This window comes from Myotis daubentonii, chromosome 5, assembly GCF_963259705.1.
Source record: "Myotis daubentonii chromosome 5, mMyoDau2.1, whole genome shotgun sequence".
In the NCBI taxonomy this organism is placed as follows: domain Eukaryota; kingdom Metazoa; phylum Chordata; class Mammalia; order Chiroptera; family Vespertilionidae; genus Myotis; species Myotis daubentonii.
This window is the reverse complement of record NC_081844.1, coordinates 74,737,340-74,755,884: the sequence shown is the minus strand read 5'-3', so window position 1 is coordinate 74,755,884 and position 18,545 is coordinate 74,737,340. Positions and strand designations below refer to the sequence as shown.

General features: G+C 36.1%; 1 protein-coding gene across 1 annotated transcript in view; it reads right to left on the bottom strand.

Moving 5' to 3' along the window:
• Positions 1 to 18,545, bottom strand: part of ADAMTS19 (ADAM metallopeptidase with thrombospondin type 1 motif 19) — a 216,734-nt gene that overhangs the window by 80,861 nt on the left and 117,328 nt on the right. The window contains exons 11-12 of the mRNA XM_059695332.1: positions 7,022 to 7,123; positions 863 to 993 (exon numbers count right to left, since the gene is read on the bottom strand). Of these exons, the coding sequence (XP_059551315.1) occupies positions 863 to 993; positions 7,022 to 7,123 (233 nt within the window). The remainder of the gene's footprint in view (positions 1 to 862; positions 994 to 7,021; positions 7,124 to 18,545) is intronic.

The window sequence follows — 18,545 nt, the reverse complement described above, 5'->3', positions numbered from 1 at the left end:
GAGCCCACACCAAGAGCTAGCATAAAACTGAAATGGCTTTCTCACACTTTCCAGGACCACAGCAGAAACGATGGGCTGGAGCAGAGGATCTCGTCCTACTCCCTATCTGTGCACGCGTTTCGCTTCCTCTGACATTGATTTTGTTCTCATGCCTTCCCTTTCTGAAGTCCTGTCCTCTGCTAGCTCTTCTCAGGGCTCCTTTAAGTGTCAACTTTCTTTTGCTAATGCATTTCTCCTTATTTATTTAACACATTTCATTTGATTTAATTAAGAAACCACCCTGTGTAGGGTTTAAGTATTTGTTCTTAGAAGGATTGGTCTTCTTGTATTCTTTTTCTTTTTTCAATTACAGTTGACATTCAATATTATTTTGTATTAGTTTCAGGTGTTACAGCATAGTGCGACAATCTTATACTTTACAAAGTAGACTCTCTCCTATTTCCTGTACCCACCTGTCACCTCACCATACATCGTTATTACAATATTACTGACTATATTCCCTATGTGCACTGTACATCCCCGTGACTATTTTGTGACTATCCATCTGTATTTCTTAATCCCTTCATCTTTTTCACCCAGTTCCCCAACACCCCTCCCCTCTGGCAACCATCAGTCTTTTCTGTCTTCTGAGTCTGTTTCTATTTTGTTTGTTTATTTTGCTCTTTAGATTCCACATATAAATGAGATTTTTAAAGGGCATTTTTACACAAAATAAATAATTTGAGGGACTTGTCAGTTTCCCAAAGTGGAGCAGGGTTTGAGGAGCATCTTCTGCTTTCCAACATGGTTTGTCAGTAAAACCTTTGCATTTCAGAATTAAAGGAAAAACTGCCCTCCCCCGATCCAGGAACTTTGCGTTTACCCAGGACACTTGCGCTCTCGACTGCTGATCCCAGCACTGCAGGTTCGGCTGCAGGGGCTCCACACGCTCCACTCTCCGGCCACGTGTCCAGGTGCTGAGGTCCTGCTGGTACATTCTCCAGCCTTACACCACTATTCCAAAAGTTATGTCTTAGGTGAACAAATCAGGGCACAATGGGAAATCATTCACTGGCCTACAGAGTCACTGGGATTGCGATTAAATCAGGTCTACTGGATCCCCAAACACATGCAATTGAAAAAGACCACCAATCGGTAGGCACTTCCTTATTGTGATGGTAATAGAATGGTCCAGTTCCCCGAGTTTTCATGTCAGATCAAACAGTCTTGTCATGAAAACAGCACGCAGCCCAGCCAGTGTTGCTCAGTGGTTGAATGTCACCCGTGGACCAAGAAGTCTCTGGTGTGATTCCCAGTCAGGGCACATGCCAAGGTTGTCGGCTCGATCCCCAGTAGGGGGCATGCAGAAGGCAGCCGATCAATGATTCTCTTTCATCAATGATATTTCTATATTTCTCTCCCTTCCTCTCTAAAATCAATAAAAATGTATTAAAAAAAGTAAACCTAGCACACAGACATTTGTACTGCAGCCCTGAGAATTCAGTACTTGTGACAGGGAAAGGTGGAGAGGAAACGTGGGGTTGCACAGGCCAGAAAAGGAAAACTAACACACTCTAAGAACTTACAACTAAAACGTGATGAACGGAAAAAGCAAAGTCATATAAAAGGATGAAAGAAAATAAGACACCAGTGTCCTATAACTAGAGTGAAGCAGAATTTAAACAAATTTAGCAATTTTTATTTGAAATATCAGTGACTCAGGGTACTCTCCTTATAATTAAAAAATGAGTATTATTTATTTTAGCACTTTCCTGTATGCCTCCCCGCCACCCTCTTTGTTGAAAGAGTTCCCATCAAATTGAAGCCTTAACATTATAGCAAGTTTTTTTCTGAACGCTGTTTATTTGAGAAACTTGGGCCATTAGACTTTTTGAAATTCTTTCATTCCATTTCCATTTTTCTGTAACTTATTTAGTGTCTATTTACTGAGGAAGGTAACTGTGAAAGAAAAAAAAGAGTGTGCTCCTTCTTTTATATTTACTTTTGCATGAACTTGAAACAAAAGCAGTGAAAGAGGCTGTTCCTGTGTGACTAAGGAATGGCTGCCAGGACTTGGTAGACAGCTTATTATAATTTCTCCTTATTCCAGGGAAATCACATATGTGGTGGTCATGGCAAACAGGTTCAAGGTAAAAATTAACTAAATTATTACTACTACTATTATTATTAATAATAATAACTTATTATTCATGTTGAGAATAATAAGTAAAGATCAGGAAAATTTAGATTAATGGTTGAGCAAGTTGACCCTTTCAGCCCTAAACAGTTTTCTGTACCTAAGGGCAACATAATTTGCAAGGAATTTTGAGAAAATTAAGAAACACTCTGATTCTCAATTTTCCCATTTCAAAATGAGAATGATAGTCAAACTTATCTAAGAGACTTTTTTCAGGGACTGAATAAAGTGCTAAGTGTAATGCATAGCCCATACTAAAGATTTAATAAAGGTTAGCTATAACAAAAATAAGTTGCATGTTTATCATATTAACGTTATTAATAAGTTTCCAGAAACCTTACCAAAATTCTATTCATTTCTGCTCTTCATTGATCTATGTTTCTTTTAAAATTTATTTTTAATTTTTTAAAATTTATCTTTGTTGCTGAAAGTATTACAGGTGTTCCTATTTTTCCCATTGACCCCTTCTAGCCCGCACCCAACCCCCCTCTTTAAAATTTATTTTGCGAATAAGTCTTTAAATGCTGTCTTTAGAAAACTTAGAAACTATGCTACATTGTTTTGTTTGAACCCAGTTAATGCTTTTCTATGTAATAAAATAATTAGTTCCTGCAAATTTTCTCTAATCATGTCAAGTTTTAAATTTACTCACTTTTAAAGTCAAGAAATTTTAAATCCAGGCTTAAAAAAAATAAATCTCAACAACTCATATGTATTGATATGCTAAGTCTGTCATTAAAGAAACTGAGATTTTGGATGAAGATTCAAGTCTAAAAATTTCAAAAGAGGGGAAAAACAGACCCTGTGAAAACATTTAAACAACTTAATGGTTTTAAGAACCAAACTTAATGGTTTTAATGTTATGTCATTCGTGTGTGTGTGTGTGTGTGTGTGTGTGTGTGTGTGTGTGCGCACGCGCGGCAGGGGGGGGGGGCGTGGATCTGCGGAGAAAGCTGTTAAACTTCAATTGGTCAAATTGTTTTGACCTACCTGAAAGGTGTTTATTTTTCCCAGAGTGAATGTCATAGCTCCTTGCCCAGTTAGCAGCAAGCTGACATTAAAAGGATGGTCTAGAGTTCACAGCTGACTAAAAATATTCTGGGAAAGACCAGGATCTAGACTTGTATGTCATTTCAACTAGACCAAATTGGGCAGATGAAGAGACATGGAAACAGATATGCAAGCCAAATTTGCAGACAGAAATCAGAGAAATTTAAAGAAACATAATACTTAAAGTGCATCACCTTGCAGATAAGCATATTTCGGGTTAAGACTGTGGAGAACCTGCTTTTGTGTCTTGCAGGTGGAGCTGTACCTCAATGTGAGGCAAGCGTTAAATGTTTTCTTTAAATTATTATACAATATATTGAGTTTGAATGTAAAATGACCCTAATTATGTTTTTTCATAAATTTTCTAGCAGCATATATTGTTTCATTTGTATTTTTTAGCCTCAAAAACGATATTATACCTGGTCTAAAAAAAAAAAGGTCAAAATTTGTTTTATCTACTAATGCAGTTTGATTTATGAAAATGTTAAGAGAATGTACTATGGATTCTTTCTGGGATGGTACACGACCTAAAATATTGACTATATTTCTATTCTCTCAAATTTCTATGCAGATACGTCCAGGAAGCTCATGAAAACAGCGGATGAGAAGAGGTCCAGGAAGATGTCAAAGGAAATACTGTTTTCTAATCAAATCTTCTCATACACACATTATTGGATAAGAGGAAAGGAGAGGAGGAAGGAAGGCAACAAACTCAGTACATACACAAATTTGTTATTATAAGGGTGTTACCGTTTTCGTTTTTTTTTTCCACCAAGAATGACCATGGTTGGGGGTGGGGGGGGTGTCAATTGGGGAAAAAGGAGACATATGTAAAACTTTAGACAATAAAAATAAAAAAAAAGAAACATACACTGATGAACAAGGACTGATCCAGAGACAGAGAGGCATTGATTGGACTGTCAGGCCTTGGAGGGAAGGTGGGGGAGGGTGGGGGTAAGGGGGAGAGATTGGCCAAAGGACTTATATGCAAGCATATAGGCCTAACCAATGGACACGGACAACAGGGGGCGGTGAGGGCATGAGCGGGGGGTAGGGGATAATGTGGGGATAAGGACACATATGTAATATCTTAATCAATAAAAAATATATTAAGAAAAAAAAAAGAATGGCCATGGTAATTTCAAGAATCTCAATTTTAAAAAATATATAAGGAAGATGTATTAAGTAGAATTCTTCAAAATAATCTAAAATTCTCGTAAATTGGTATAATATTTTGCTTTCCCCTCCCCCAATGCCTAGCAAATATTGGAAGTAAAAAAACATATATTTCTTATTTCTTTCCAAATCATTTATCAACCCTTTAACCTCTGTTCTATAAAAATGTAAATACAGATGATAGTATTATTTAAGAGAAAAGAAGAAAGGAAACGGGCTATTTTAAATTTGGAAAATGCTGTGTATAAATAGTGCATAAATCCCTATACTCACAACCATTTTGAATCATAAAATTTTGTAGGTGCCTCTTCAATTATGTATTTGTAGGTAACTAGTTATACAGCTAGATTAACATCGCTAGAGTGTCATCATAACTGTTTCTTGGTTTGCAATGTATTGAGCTATAGTGTTTAGTGCGAGTTTGCAAGCATTCAAATATTTTAGCACTACAGCACTCAACTGCACAACCTTGGAAGCTATCTTCATGGTGGCTCCTACAACAGCTGAAACACATGGCCTGAGGAACTGAGAAGTTCATTAGTTACTTCAATAGACAAAGTATTACACCAGCACCACTAAAAGCATATCATTAGTGCAATCACGGGGAAATAAAACATTTTACTTTTGAGGAGTTGGAAGAATAAGTTTATTTTAGAGACCTTGAGAACGCAAATTATTCTCATAAATATCAGGAGAAAAATAATAGTAGAAAACCATTTAGACACCGGATTATAAAAAGCTTTTATATTGCTAAAGAGTAACTAAGGGGAATGGGTTCTATGATGTTTGAAGAAATATGGCAGAGTATTTGGTTATCTTTGTTTATTAGTGTTTTTGTGTTTCAGGGATAATGAAAAGTATTGCTGGTGCATAGTTTTATGATTCAAGCAATAAATTACTCAGCACAACACCATAAGGCTTGCCTAATACACACACATTATTGCACTTTTGTGTATAATTTAAAAAATAAAACAAATCCAAATTCTGGCTCTCCATATAAGCTTGTAGAAAAACATTTGGCACAGTATGTGAACAATTGACTGATATTTCACAAAAGTTCCCTTTAAAGAAACCATTTTCTTATTAAAATATTTTCTTATTAAAATAAATTATTAAAATATTTCTAGTCTTTTTAAAGATATCTGAGACCTAAACAAATTGTACATTTTTCTTTGCTTTTAACTAAAGAAATCATAGAAGTAATAAATGACTACGTGCTTATTGCAAACAATCCAGAAATGTCTGGAGAAAACTTATATTCACCTTCACCTCCTGTTGCTTTATTCCCATCCATCAATTCCACTTCTCTCCCAAAAATTAACTACTAATTACAGTTTGAAAGTTTATATTTTCAAATTATATACATATAATTTAAATATATATACTATGAGATGTGTATTTACATCTGTATACAAGTTTTTTTCTTAAATCTCAAACAGTATAATAAAGTATCAATTTTTCTGACATGCCTATATCCTAACCACTGTGTCTTGCAGATATTTTCATGTTAGAACAAATATGACTACTTCACTCTTTTAACAGCTACACTGTAACTATTCTGCTCCTGATAAATATTTTTGTTGCTTCTCATTTCTCACCATTGCAAATTGCATTTACATAAACATCTGTGTGTGTGTGTGTGTGTACACACCCACATACCAACTTTGAGCCCAGGCGTAAGCATTTCCTCAGGCAAAATTCTAGAAAGGGAATTGCTAGATTTCCATTCTGTCAGTTTTTCAGATGGATGTGTTTTCAAAGTAGCACTCTACATAACTTAATTTTTTCACTAAGTATTCACCCCAAGTAATCTTTGTTGTTTCTTTTCAAATGTAATAAAAAAATTCATGTTCTTCAGAGGCAAGGTTTCTGATCTTTTATCTAGAATAAAGTGATAAGCATTCCACTTTCCCTTCATAGAATAAAAATCTAAAAACTATGTCAGCTACTGAACTATCTTTTGACTAAATTTACCGTAATTATAAATTTATGTGGAATCTACCTCCTTCAGTTTCTTCAAAAGAAAGTTAAATTTTCAACAACAATTATTTTGATTTGGAAATATATACTAATAAATCTCTATAGCCTTATAAAACATAGTAGGTTAAACAACTTATACAGCCAAATGTTTACTAATTCCCAAAATGTCAAATAGAGTATTTCATTTATGATGCTTAAAATGACAAAGAAAAATTATATTCAGTGGCTCTCCTGAGACAATATTTTATACCTGAAAGTATTCATCACTTCTGAGAAGTTTTATATGTATGCTATTATTTATTATTGTTATTTCTTACTATTGTTATAGCTAGTAGAAAAGTGAATTCTTTTTTTTTTGGCAAGGTAATACATATATCTATCTGGCTCTCAACATTCTCATAATCAACAACAATAAAAATAATTGCATTGATATTAACAAAATAATCATGGATTTAAAAAAATATGAAAAGTTAAAATGAAAAATAGATGAAATGCTAACATATATATATATATATATATATATATATATATATATATATATATATAAAAAATATTTCCACTAGTGTTAAAATGGACACACATGTAACTGGCAGGAGAAGATTATATTCTAATTAACTCCAGGCAACACCAATGACTTACCTTACCAGTGTCACAGTCAGTTCCATCCATCGGGGGATCCAGCTTGGTTCTGCATTCTTTCTCACCTTCCACCTTGCACCACAACCCTGTGCAGATAACATGCTGAAAACAAGTGCATAATAACTGATAAGGGAACAGTATCATATTTTTGAGGTTAAATCAATAGTTTTTGAGAAAACTATTTCAATAGAACAGAAGGTATTTGAAAAAAATGTGCTTTAGGTGGTTTTAATATTGAACTTATGACTGAAATAGGATATAGCTTATTTATAGTGATGAGAAGATGGATAAAAACAGAAAAATCTGTTTAATATATTTTAGTATTTTTAAATTTCCTTTAATTAAACACAGGAGATCATGCAACATTAAGTAGCTACAATAAGAAAGTGTAAGCTAGCCCTAACCGGTTTGGCTCAGTGGATAGAGCATCAGCCTATAGACTCAAGGGTCCCAGGTTCGATTCCGGTCAAGGGCATGTACCTTGGTTGTGGGCACATCCCCAGTGGGGAGTGTGCAGGAGGCAGCTGATCGATGTTTCTCTCTCATCAATGTTTCTGGCTCTCTATCCCTCTCCCTTCCTCTCTGTAAAAAATCAATAAAATATATATTTTTTAAAAAAAGTGTAAGCTAGAAATCATTATGTATACCACTACATGAACCAGATTTGGGGAATTTAAATGCCTCCTGTCCTAAAGCTGGTAGTCACCTCTGCTTTATACTTAAATGCCATGGCGAGTGTCATGATTTCATTGTACACCCTTAGCCCTTGACACAATACAGAGCACTCAGTGGGTGTATTTTCATAAATTATCAGTCATTTTACTTCAGTAGGAATGAGTTCTAGATCTCCAGGATACAATGAACTTTTTCCATGGAAAAGTTGAAAGGAATTAAAAAATAAAAACAACGACTGGGATAAAGCAGCAGAGACAGAAACAATGAAAGAAGAGCGCTCCAAGGAAATGCAAGAGGGAGGACTGTCAGCTGTAGCGGTGGCTGCCCCAGAGATACAGACAATAACAGGCACAGCTGCCATATCCTTAAGAACCTTCTATTTCTCTAAGAAGGCTGGAGTTTTTTAGACAGAAGTATGTTACTAACAAAATTGCATAGAAATATGAAATCCATGAGGAATATTTAAAGGCGATGAAAGCAATCTACAGTGAGTATGATTATGTTGCTACCTATCCAGATATTTGGAGAAGGGGGTGGAAGCGAACAGATCAATAAAGACAGAAAAGAAGTAAGGGCCATGAAGGGTGAGAAGATAAGTTTGATGGAGGAGGCTCACAGTGGAAGGGCACGTGGACAAGATTTGAAAGATAGAAGAACCAGATCTTGCCAGGAAGGACTAGGGACTGACACCATGTCTGGAGAGAAAAAGAAGCCACTTAGCAGTTGACCAGCAGGTTAAGATAAAAAGGCTATTTTAGGAGGTTTACTCTGATGTTGGTGTTCAAAACAGCCTAAAAACTATGGCAGCTCTAGCTGCTTTGCTCAGTGGAAAGCATCAGCCCAAGGTCTGAAGGGTTGCAGGTTCGATTCTGGTCAAGGGCCTGTACCTTGGTTGCAGGCTTAATCCTTGGCCCTGGTAAGCACGTGCAGGAGGCAACCAATCGATGTGTCTCTCTCATATTGATGTTTCTCTCTATGTCTTCCCCTCCCTTCCACTCTCTCTCTAAAAATCAATGGAAAAATATCCTCAGTTAAGAATTAACAAAAAGGAGAAACTAAGATGGCGGCATAGGTAAACACCGGGAAATTGCTGCCTCCCACAACAACTTCAAAAATACAACGAAAAGACAAAACGGACATCATCCAGAACTACAGGAAGGCTGGCTGAGTGTAAATTCTACAACTAGAAGAAAAGAGAAAAGCACACTGAGACTCAGAGGAGCTGTGGAAGTAAAGTGCAGAGGTACGGAGGCTCGAGAGTGCGCGGAAAGGGGCTGGTACCAAGGACTCGGCTGTCTTTTTGAATCAGGAGGGAGTCACAAGCTCCCGACTGCTCTGAACTCCGGTTCCGGGAAGTCTCTGGGGACCCAGGACTCATACGGGGAGAAACTGGACTGTCTGGCAGCGGGCAGAACTCGGAACTCGAGGGCGGCTTTCCCTCAGAGGTGCTTGCAGCAATTACCTGGACACTGAGATGCGCGGCCCCTTAGGGCAGGGGTGAGGATCTGCCATAGCTCCTTGCTCCGCCCTGTTGATTCCTTGAGACCCTGCCACACCCAGGCTGCAGCAGAGGCTTTTGCATATGAATGACCTGGCCCTTTGCAACCTGAAAATTACCTAACAAATTACAGCTGGGCCAGACAGACCCAGAACTTCCAAGAGAAGGCCCAAGGCCCCACAGCAGCTTGCATTGCTTCACAGCTGGGCCTCATCTGGGCACCTCCAAACTCCAAAAAAGGAAGGGGAATCTGCAGATCTTTTCGTAGCTCCTGCTGGGTAACCTCAGGCAGAGACTAAATTAGCACCTCCTTAGATCCAAGAGCCAATGTACCCAGTGGTCAGAGTGGGACCATCCAGATTACAACTCCTCAGATCCATAAGGGACACACTGAGGGGGCAGACTCAGTGAACATCAATGCCCCACTGAAGCAAGTCTTGCCCCAGAAGGGTGTCTTCAGCACAGAAGTTCTCCCACTGCAGACACAGCTGATTCTCACTGCCAATTGGCCTGGAGGTCAATTCCTCCCAGTGATCCTACAACAATCAAGGCATAACTACAACAAGACTGTGCACAAAGCCCACAAGGGGGTGCACCAAGAGTGTCCACCTCAGGTAACTGGGGAGGCTGAGCCACTGGGCCCTACAGGACACCTAGCACACAAAACCACTCTACCAACACAGGGAAGCATAAAAAAATGTGGAGACAAAGAAACAGGTCACAAATGACAGAAATGGAGGAAAGCAAACGACTGGATATAGAGTTCAAAACCACGTTTATAAGGTTTTTCAAGAATTTTATGGAAACCGCCGATAAATTTAGTGAGACCCTGGAGGATATGAAAAAAGACCAACTAGAAATTAAGCATACACTGACTGAAATAAAGAATAATATACAGAGATCCAACAGCAGACAATAGGATCCCAAGAATCAAGTCAAAGATTTGAAATACAAAGAAACAAAAAATACCCAACCGAAAAAGAAAAAAGAAAAAAGATTCCAAAAATATGAAGATAGTGTAAGGAGCCTCTGGGACAACTTCAAGCGTTCCAACATCAGAATTATAGGGGTACCAGAAGAAGAGAGAGAGCAAGATATTAAAAACCTATTTGAAGAAAACTTCCCCTACCTGGTCAAAGAAATAGACTTACAAGTTCAGGAAGCACAGAGAACCCCAAACAAAAGGAACCCAAAGAGGACCACACCAAGACACATCATAATTAAAATGCCAAGAGCAAAAGACAAAGAGAGAATCTTAAAAGCAGCAAGAGAAAGATAGTCAGTTACCTACAAGGGAGTACCCATATGACTGTCAGCTGATTTCTCAACAGAAACCATGCAGGCCAGAAGAGAGTGGCAAGAAATATTCAAAGTGATGAATAGCAAGAACCTACAACCAAGATTACTTTATCCAGCAAAGCTATCATTCAGAATAGAAGGTCAGATAAAGAGCTTCACAGATAAGAAAAAGCTAAAGGAGTTCATCACCACCAAACCAGCATTATATGAAATGCTGAAAGGTATTCTTTAAGAAGAGGAAGAAGAAAAAGGAACTCTTACCATTTGCCACAGCATGGATGGAACTGGAGAGCAGATAAATACCACATGATCTCACTCATTTGTGGAATATAATGAACAACATAAACTGATGAACAAGGACTGATCCAGAGACGGAGAGGCATTGATTGGGCTGTCTGGCCTTGGAGGGAAGGTAGGGGAGGGTGGGGGTAAGGGGGAAAGATCAACCAAAGGACTTATATGCAAGCATATAGGCCTAACCAATGGACACGGACAACGGGGGGGGGGGGGGGGGTAAGGGCATGAGCGGGGGGGTGGGGGGGGTAGGGGGTAACGTGGGGATAAGGACACATATGTAATATCTTAATCAATAAAAAATATATTTTAAAAAAAGAATGATAAAAAAAATAATTAACAAAAAAACATGGCAAAGTTCAAATTAATTTATGACCCAAATTTGGGAAAGATATATTTAAGCTAATATTTTAAACAGGTCTGTTACAACTCTAACAATGGATTTGTCACAAGCCCCAAAATATTCTTTTCCTGTCCTTTCCTTATTTAAATATTTCAATTTCTGAAATGTTTGTAAGATCTTAAAAATTCAACAGTCAATGGAACAGTGTGATATATTTTATTTATGTTGCTTTATCCGTTATGACAGTTTTCTGCTTCAAAATATTTTATACACGTCTATTTTGTATGCCTTTATTTGAACATATTATTCATCAAAAAATTCATCCAGAAGCTCATTTTTAAAAATCCCTAAATCAAATCTGTGCAATATGTTAGACCAGCAGTTCTCAACCTGTGGGTCGTGACCCCTTTGGGAGTCGAACGACCCTTTCACAGGGGTTGCCTAAGACCATAGGAAAACACATATATAATTACATATTATTTTTGTGATTAATCACTGTGCTTTAATTATGTTCAATTTGTAACAATGAAATTGGGGGTCGCCACAACATGAGGAACTGTATTAAAGGGTCGTGGCATTAGGAAGGTTGAGAACCACTGTGTTAGACCCTTGAAAATGAAAAAGAGAGGTTAATTGTTTGATGTACTTTTGTGGACACATTTCTATTGGAATTAACAGATCTCTAACCTGAGAATTTTAGTTCCTAAAAGTTTTTTCTTCCTCCTGCTAAGACCTTTCTGTTAAGGATGTTTTATAATCATGGGGTCAACTGTTGAATTTTCTGCCAAGGAAAAGTGTTGCTTTACTTATATTCAATAAAGCTTAGTTGTGTGAAAACATGAATTATTTCAGTCAATTCATTAGTTACCCAGTGCACACTGAATTAAAAAGCCAATCTTCTGTTCTGTAGTTTTAGGATAATACTTGCCTGTTGAACACTGTTGGTGGTCTGAATTCTGACCTTCCACCATTATCTACTATTCAAAACAGCAGGTACTTTAATTGATTTCCACTTGAGGCACTGAGAGCATAAAAGCAAACTTGGCAGCTTTTCAAGATAAGCACAGTCATGTAGAATAAATCTCTCAAAGAGGAGATCTCTTTCCCCTTCATGCTCTGCAGGCCTAGGGATCCTATGGTAAGTAAATCACAGCCTCGTTTTTTAAAAATAACTCCTATTCAAAATTTCAAACCCCACTGTCTAAAGGAAAGCAAGAAAATGTTGAAGAAATCTGTCTTTCTCCATCCATGGAATATCTCAGACTTGTGCAATTAGAGCGTTGTAAGATCAAGCCCTTTCTTAAGATAATGAGGGGCAGGGTAGGGTATTTTGTTAGACCCAAACACTCTCCGTATGTTACAAGTCAGAGTTGAATTTTTTTGTCAAGTTAATTGTTGGAACCATTTAATATGTCAATTAAGAAAAGAACTTTCAAGCTTAAAATGCTTTGCGTAGGAATCCAGAACAGAAATGTATAACTCAGCATTTCCTAGCAAACTAATAAAAATAATACAATATCCCTTTTTTTATTCTTCCATAACAAGAAAAGACCATTAAAAGCACATAGTATGAATCTGGATGTTTGTCTTAAGTAGGCTTTTTAAATGTTTACATGAAAATAATATATGTTTTAAAACAAATAATTTAAATGGAAGATTAATTGCTCATATATAAATATCATAAAATTTATCCTCAAAGATAACCTATACCTATGGCTTCCTTTATAGCAAATAGTTCCATTAAGAAGTTCTGAAATTTATGTTAAAATAAAAAACTTAAGTGCATATACGCTAAAGAAATGATTAAATCTTGAACATGTAACTCTTCGTTCTTCCACAGATTATCTTCCAAAATACAATTTCAATAACTTAAACTTTTGATTGAAAATGTAATTCAGTATAGGACAATATTTTAAAAACAGTGTTTTCCATTACAGAACACTTTAGTATCATTAAAAATGAAAGAAAGGAAGGAAGAGAAAGAGGTATTTTTAAAAATCGAAAAAAAAAAAGACTCAAAAGGAATAATAAAAAGCTGAAATCTATTCCTTATAAATACTAAATAAAATTGAAAATTAGCAAGAAAAGAGAAGGCAAAAACAAACATTATTAGTAATAAAAAATGAAGTCATAACAACAGACAATATAAAGTTTAAACAGAAATAGGATGAGGTTCATGACAATAAACTTGACAACTTACATAAAATGAAAGAATGTTGTTGTTGTTTTAAGAAAAGCTTACTATAATGGTCCTAAGAATCAAGAGAAAAGCTGAACAGTTTTGTAACCATATGATAGTTAAAACTGATTGTTAAAAATCTCACAAAGAATACATCTGGCCCCAAAACTAACAATCTTGCAAGAAACTTAAATTCTCAATTTACATAAACTCTCTAGAGGAAAGAAAAAGAGGATTACTTCTAGACACACTTTATGATATCCAAGCCAGAAGGGATTGTAAAAGAAAGTTAAAATAGTCATCTACCTCATTACTAACTTAAATTTAAATATGTTAAACAAATGTTAACATACTGAGTCCAGCACTGCATAAAAAATGCCATGTGCCATGACCAAGTTGGCTTTTTCCTTGGAACACAAGGTTACTGCAACGCTAGAGATTTGATGAATGTAATCAAGCACATCAGTAACTTTGAAATCTATGATTTTGATGTCTATGAGTACAAAGCATGCGAGGCAATTCAACATCCATTAAACATTCATTAAAAAAAATCTCGGTAAATGAGCCATTGAAGGAAATGTCTTCATGATTAATGGACATTTATGAAAATCTTCAGCAAACATCATAAAAAAACAGTGAAATGTTGAAAGTTTTCTTTTAAGATTAGGAAAATGACAAAGATGGCATCTTGATACCAACATTAGGAAGTGAATACATAATATATCAAAAATGGCAAGAGGAAAAAAACGTGTCATTATAGACTCCTCAATTTAGCTAAAATTTTATTTAAAACTAAAGGTTAAATAAAGACTCTCAGGAAACAAAACTGAGTGTTTACTACCAACAGAATTGCCCAAAAGGAATTTCAAAATGATGTACTTCAAGAAGAAATATGATCTGATAGCAACTAAAAAGCAATGTGAGCAAAGAGAGTGATAAAAATGAGGATAATTCTATATAAACATTGAATACATAAAGCAACAATAATTGGATTTCAGCCATCATTATAAACCCTACTTTTAGTAGGAGAAATACTAGAAATCTAGCTCACTTATATCTCATAACTTTATCCCTTTACAAAGGATATTTGGCTGCTAACAGTTAAATAAGTTTGTCTTTCCTTTTACCTCCCGACTCCACATACTTCAAGATTACTAGTGGCAAAAGTTAATAGACATGGGAAGAAAAATGTAGACTATGTCTAACGAACAAATGAAGTAGCAAGTTACAATAGAGCACATCAGAAAGTGTTAAAAAAAAAAAAAAGAGAGTCAAGGTGTGGCCATGGCCAGGTAGCTCAGTTGGTTAGAGCATTGCCCCAATATGCCAAGGTTGTGGGTTTGATCCCAGTCAGGGCACATACAAGAATCAACCAATGAATGCATAAATACGTGAAACAACAAATAAAAAATTGAAGGAGTAAGAGCAAATTTAGAGAAAAGAGAACTGTCACTACTTGTTAATAAAGTCCCAAAGAATAAAAAATGGGAAGAAACTATTAAAAATATTTGAAAGAGAAATGATCCAGAATTCCTTCATATCAAAAGAGATAGATATAAAGATTCCCCCTTCTGGAACGGGGGAGTAAGTTCCCAGAAGACAAACCCTTCTGTAAATAACCACCATAAACAAAAAGCAACTTCCTGGTGGTTCTGGAGAATGATAAAAGCACGTGTATTTTTTAGGGAGCTGAAGGTGTGGCACAAGTTGAGTTCACCATCTTTGCAGCTTTGACCTAATAGGGCTTATGCTCATGGTATGACATTTGGTGGCTAAAACAACAGTAAAGACAGAAACTGGGCCTGGCCAATGTGGCCCAGTGGTTGAGCACTGCCTCATGAACCAAGAGGTCATTGGTTTGACTCCCGGTCAGGGCACATACCCAGGTTGTAGGCTCAATAACCAGTAGGGGGCATGCGGGAGGCAGCCGATCAGTGATGTTTCTCTCTGATCAATGTGTCTATCTATCCCTCTCCCTTCCTCGCTCTCTAAAAATCAGTAAAAACATTTTTTTAAAAAAAACTGAAGGGACAATCCTAAAAGGTAAAGAGATAGAGAAGCCTAAATCTTTAGCTGGCACTCAACCCATACAAATATGAGACATGCTCCAATAGCTGAGATAAGGGGAGAGTGAACTTATCGAAGATACGAGTAGCTGTACCCTGTAGGTAGGACAAAGTTTCCAGTTTGAATCGAACAAACTTAATTGCCTCTGAAAACAAAACTTTTTGGAGGAATAGAAGAAAATCCAGAGCATCTGTAAAAGGGATCAGCAAAATTTTTTGGTACAGTGCCAAATAGTATATACGTTAGGTCTGTGGGCCATATGGACTCTGCTACAACTATTAGACACTGTCATTGTAGCTTGAAGGCTGCCACAGAGAACATGTGGACAAATAGGGGTGACTATTTTCCAGTAAAACTTTATTTATAAAAACAGCTAGTTCCTAAGCCAGTTTATAATAATTCAATCAGTTAATATATAATGTATTAAAGTATTAATATTTCAGAATAAAAACACTGCTACATAAAGAATCTCACAAACATTGCACAATTGTTCAGAGTATCCTTCCTCATAGCAGCTGACATCCCAGATGTCTATGAAGAGGTGAACTGATAAACAAAGTAGTTTATCTACCAGTGGAATATGATTTAGCAAGAAAAAAAAACAATTACTGATATACATAAAAACATATAAAGAATGTATGACTTCTGAACGCAGAGGAAATTTCGTTTCTCCAATTGAAAGTAGAAAGGAGAAAAGGGGGGAAATGGCATAAAATGAAACACAAAAGTAAAATAGGTTGACAATAAAAACCCTAAAAAAAACACTAATTTCGTAGCCCAGCTGGCATAGCTCAGTGGTTGAGTGTCGACCTATAAACCAGGAGGCCATGGTTCGATTCCCAGTCAGGGCACATGTCCGAATTGTGGGCTCAATCCCCAGTGTGGGATGTGCAGGAGGCAGCCTATCAATGATTCCCTCTCATCACTGATGTTTCTATTTCTTTCTCCCTCTCCCTTCCCCTCTGAAATCAATAAAAACATATATATGTTTAAAAATACCACTAATTACAATAAACATAAAAATGTTAAATCAGTTGATTAAAAATTTGAAAGAACTATAATTTGGTTTAAACAGAAAAATATAAAATCTAGCAATAGCTTTTTTCTAGTAGACATACCTATTTAGCCATATCAATATCTATATTTATATTTATATCTGGAAAGGTTGAAGAGAAAGTATGAAAATATTAGCCAGGATGGTGATTTTAGTGCCAGACAAAAATGTTTTAAGGCATAAATCATTTTTTAAAAAAATGGAAGAGGAAAAACAAATCAAGCAGATGAAAAAACTTTAAATGTGCATGTACCTTGTAATGTAACTCAACATATATGAGAAAAAACTGTCAGAATTACAGGGACAAATAAATAAATAAATAAAGTTGGGTATTTTAATACATGCTTGTTAGTTACTGATAGATCAATCAAACTAAAATAAGCAAACAAATAGATATTTTGAATAATAATATTAATATGTTTCATCTAAGATCTAGTGACAGATAATGAACTTTAAAGAACACTCACATCCTTTCAAGTACACAGAGAACAAATACTAAAATTTATCATATATTACATTAAATAGAAAACTTCAATACATCTTAAAGGATTGGCATCATACAGACGACTTCATCTTATTGCAGTGCAACAAAGTAGATGTATTTAATAAAAGGTATCCTTTAAAAATCCCAAATGTCTTTAATTCTGAAGCAATACGTAAGCTGAAAGAAAATGAACGTACCATGTGAAATTTAATTGCAGAGTATGGAAGAAGGAAAACGAAACAAAAGCAGCATAATCCATGAGAAAATTTGGTGGATTTAACCACCTCAAATTAAAAGACAGAGAATACTATACAAAGTTAAGACACAAATGACACTGTTTAAAATAAGGAATTCTCACCTAGACTATAGAAATAACTGCAAATCAGCAAGAAAAGTATAAAATTGAAAAATTGGCAAAAATGAAGATAGGCAATTTACAAAGAAAGAGACTTAAAAAATAAAAGCCCATGTCCATAAGAAGTCGTGGGAAAATAATAGTTCTGAGGAAAGAAATTAAAGAGCTAGATTATCCAGTAAAATAAGCTGCCATCAAACTCATGTGCTCATAGACGGTAGCATTAAGACTCAAAGGGTAAGATGAACCTTTGATTAGATGGCCAAACAGGCTGAATCAATTCCTGTTGATTCCAATCAAACCCACCATAACTTTACAGATCTTATAGGAAGGAAGGACTTTATAAAATCTACAACTTCAATCTCGACAACATGATTTATCAATTAGGCTGCTTGAATTGCCCAAATAACTACTAGCCATTGAGGGCAATTTCATGTTAAGCCTTTTTAAGTCCAAATTCCTGTTGACCCTGCAGTTTCACAATGCCAGCTCACAGTGACTCAGTCTTCTAGAATTCTTCGTAGGATACCTTAACTCACTGCCAGACTGTTCGAGGAATCAAATGGGAGGTTTTAGAAGTCCTACATACTTTGATGTATCAAGTTGGTATTAGAGAAATGTAAAATGAACTTTCTACGTAACTTTTTTAAGTCACCATATAACTCAATTACACTAGAAAGTTTTCTAGACAATGTAGTACGTACACAATTCACAATGTGCCTGTCCAAAAGCAAAGGCAGAGCCTTAAGTTTCCCGGAGGTCTTCAATTATTTTAGCACACTTCCTTACTACTCAAAAAATGTAACTTTGTGTGGCCACTTCTTGCTGTTTCTAGGGAAACATCCATACATCTGTGTTCTCAGCTAGGCTATTACAGGCAGCTATTATAATGACTTGATGCAGTTGGAGCTGGCTCAGCCATAAGATGCCAGATGGCCTAGAGGCACCAGAACTCAGGAACAAGGATATCCAAGAAGTTAGCATGTTAATGCAGAAGAGTGAGCTATTATTGCTGGGGGTCAAGATGTTTCTCAAGCATCTTTACAGCTATGTCTTCGGGTAAATTTATCCTTAATTAGGTCAGCATGTATGTAATGTCGGAGTCACTAGTGCTTGTGTATAAATGTTTACAAGTATGGAAGAGCAATATGTAATTTAAATACTATAGACCAACTGCCATAGTCTCTAACATTTTACCAGAAACACACGTTGAAAAGTTGCTATAAATCCTCATTCCATGCAGCTTGATAGTTATTTATAACTGGAGATGGAATGG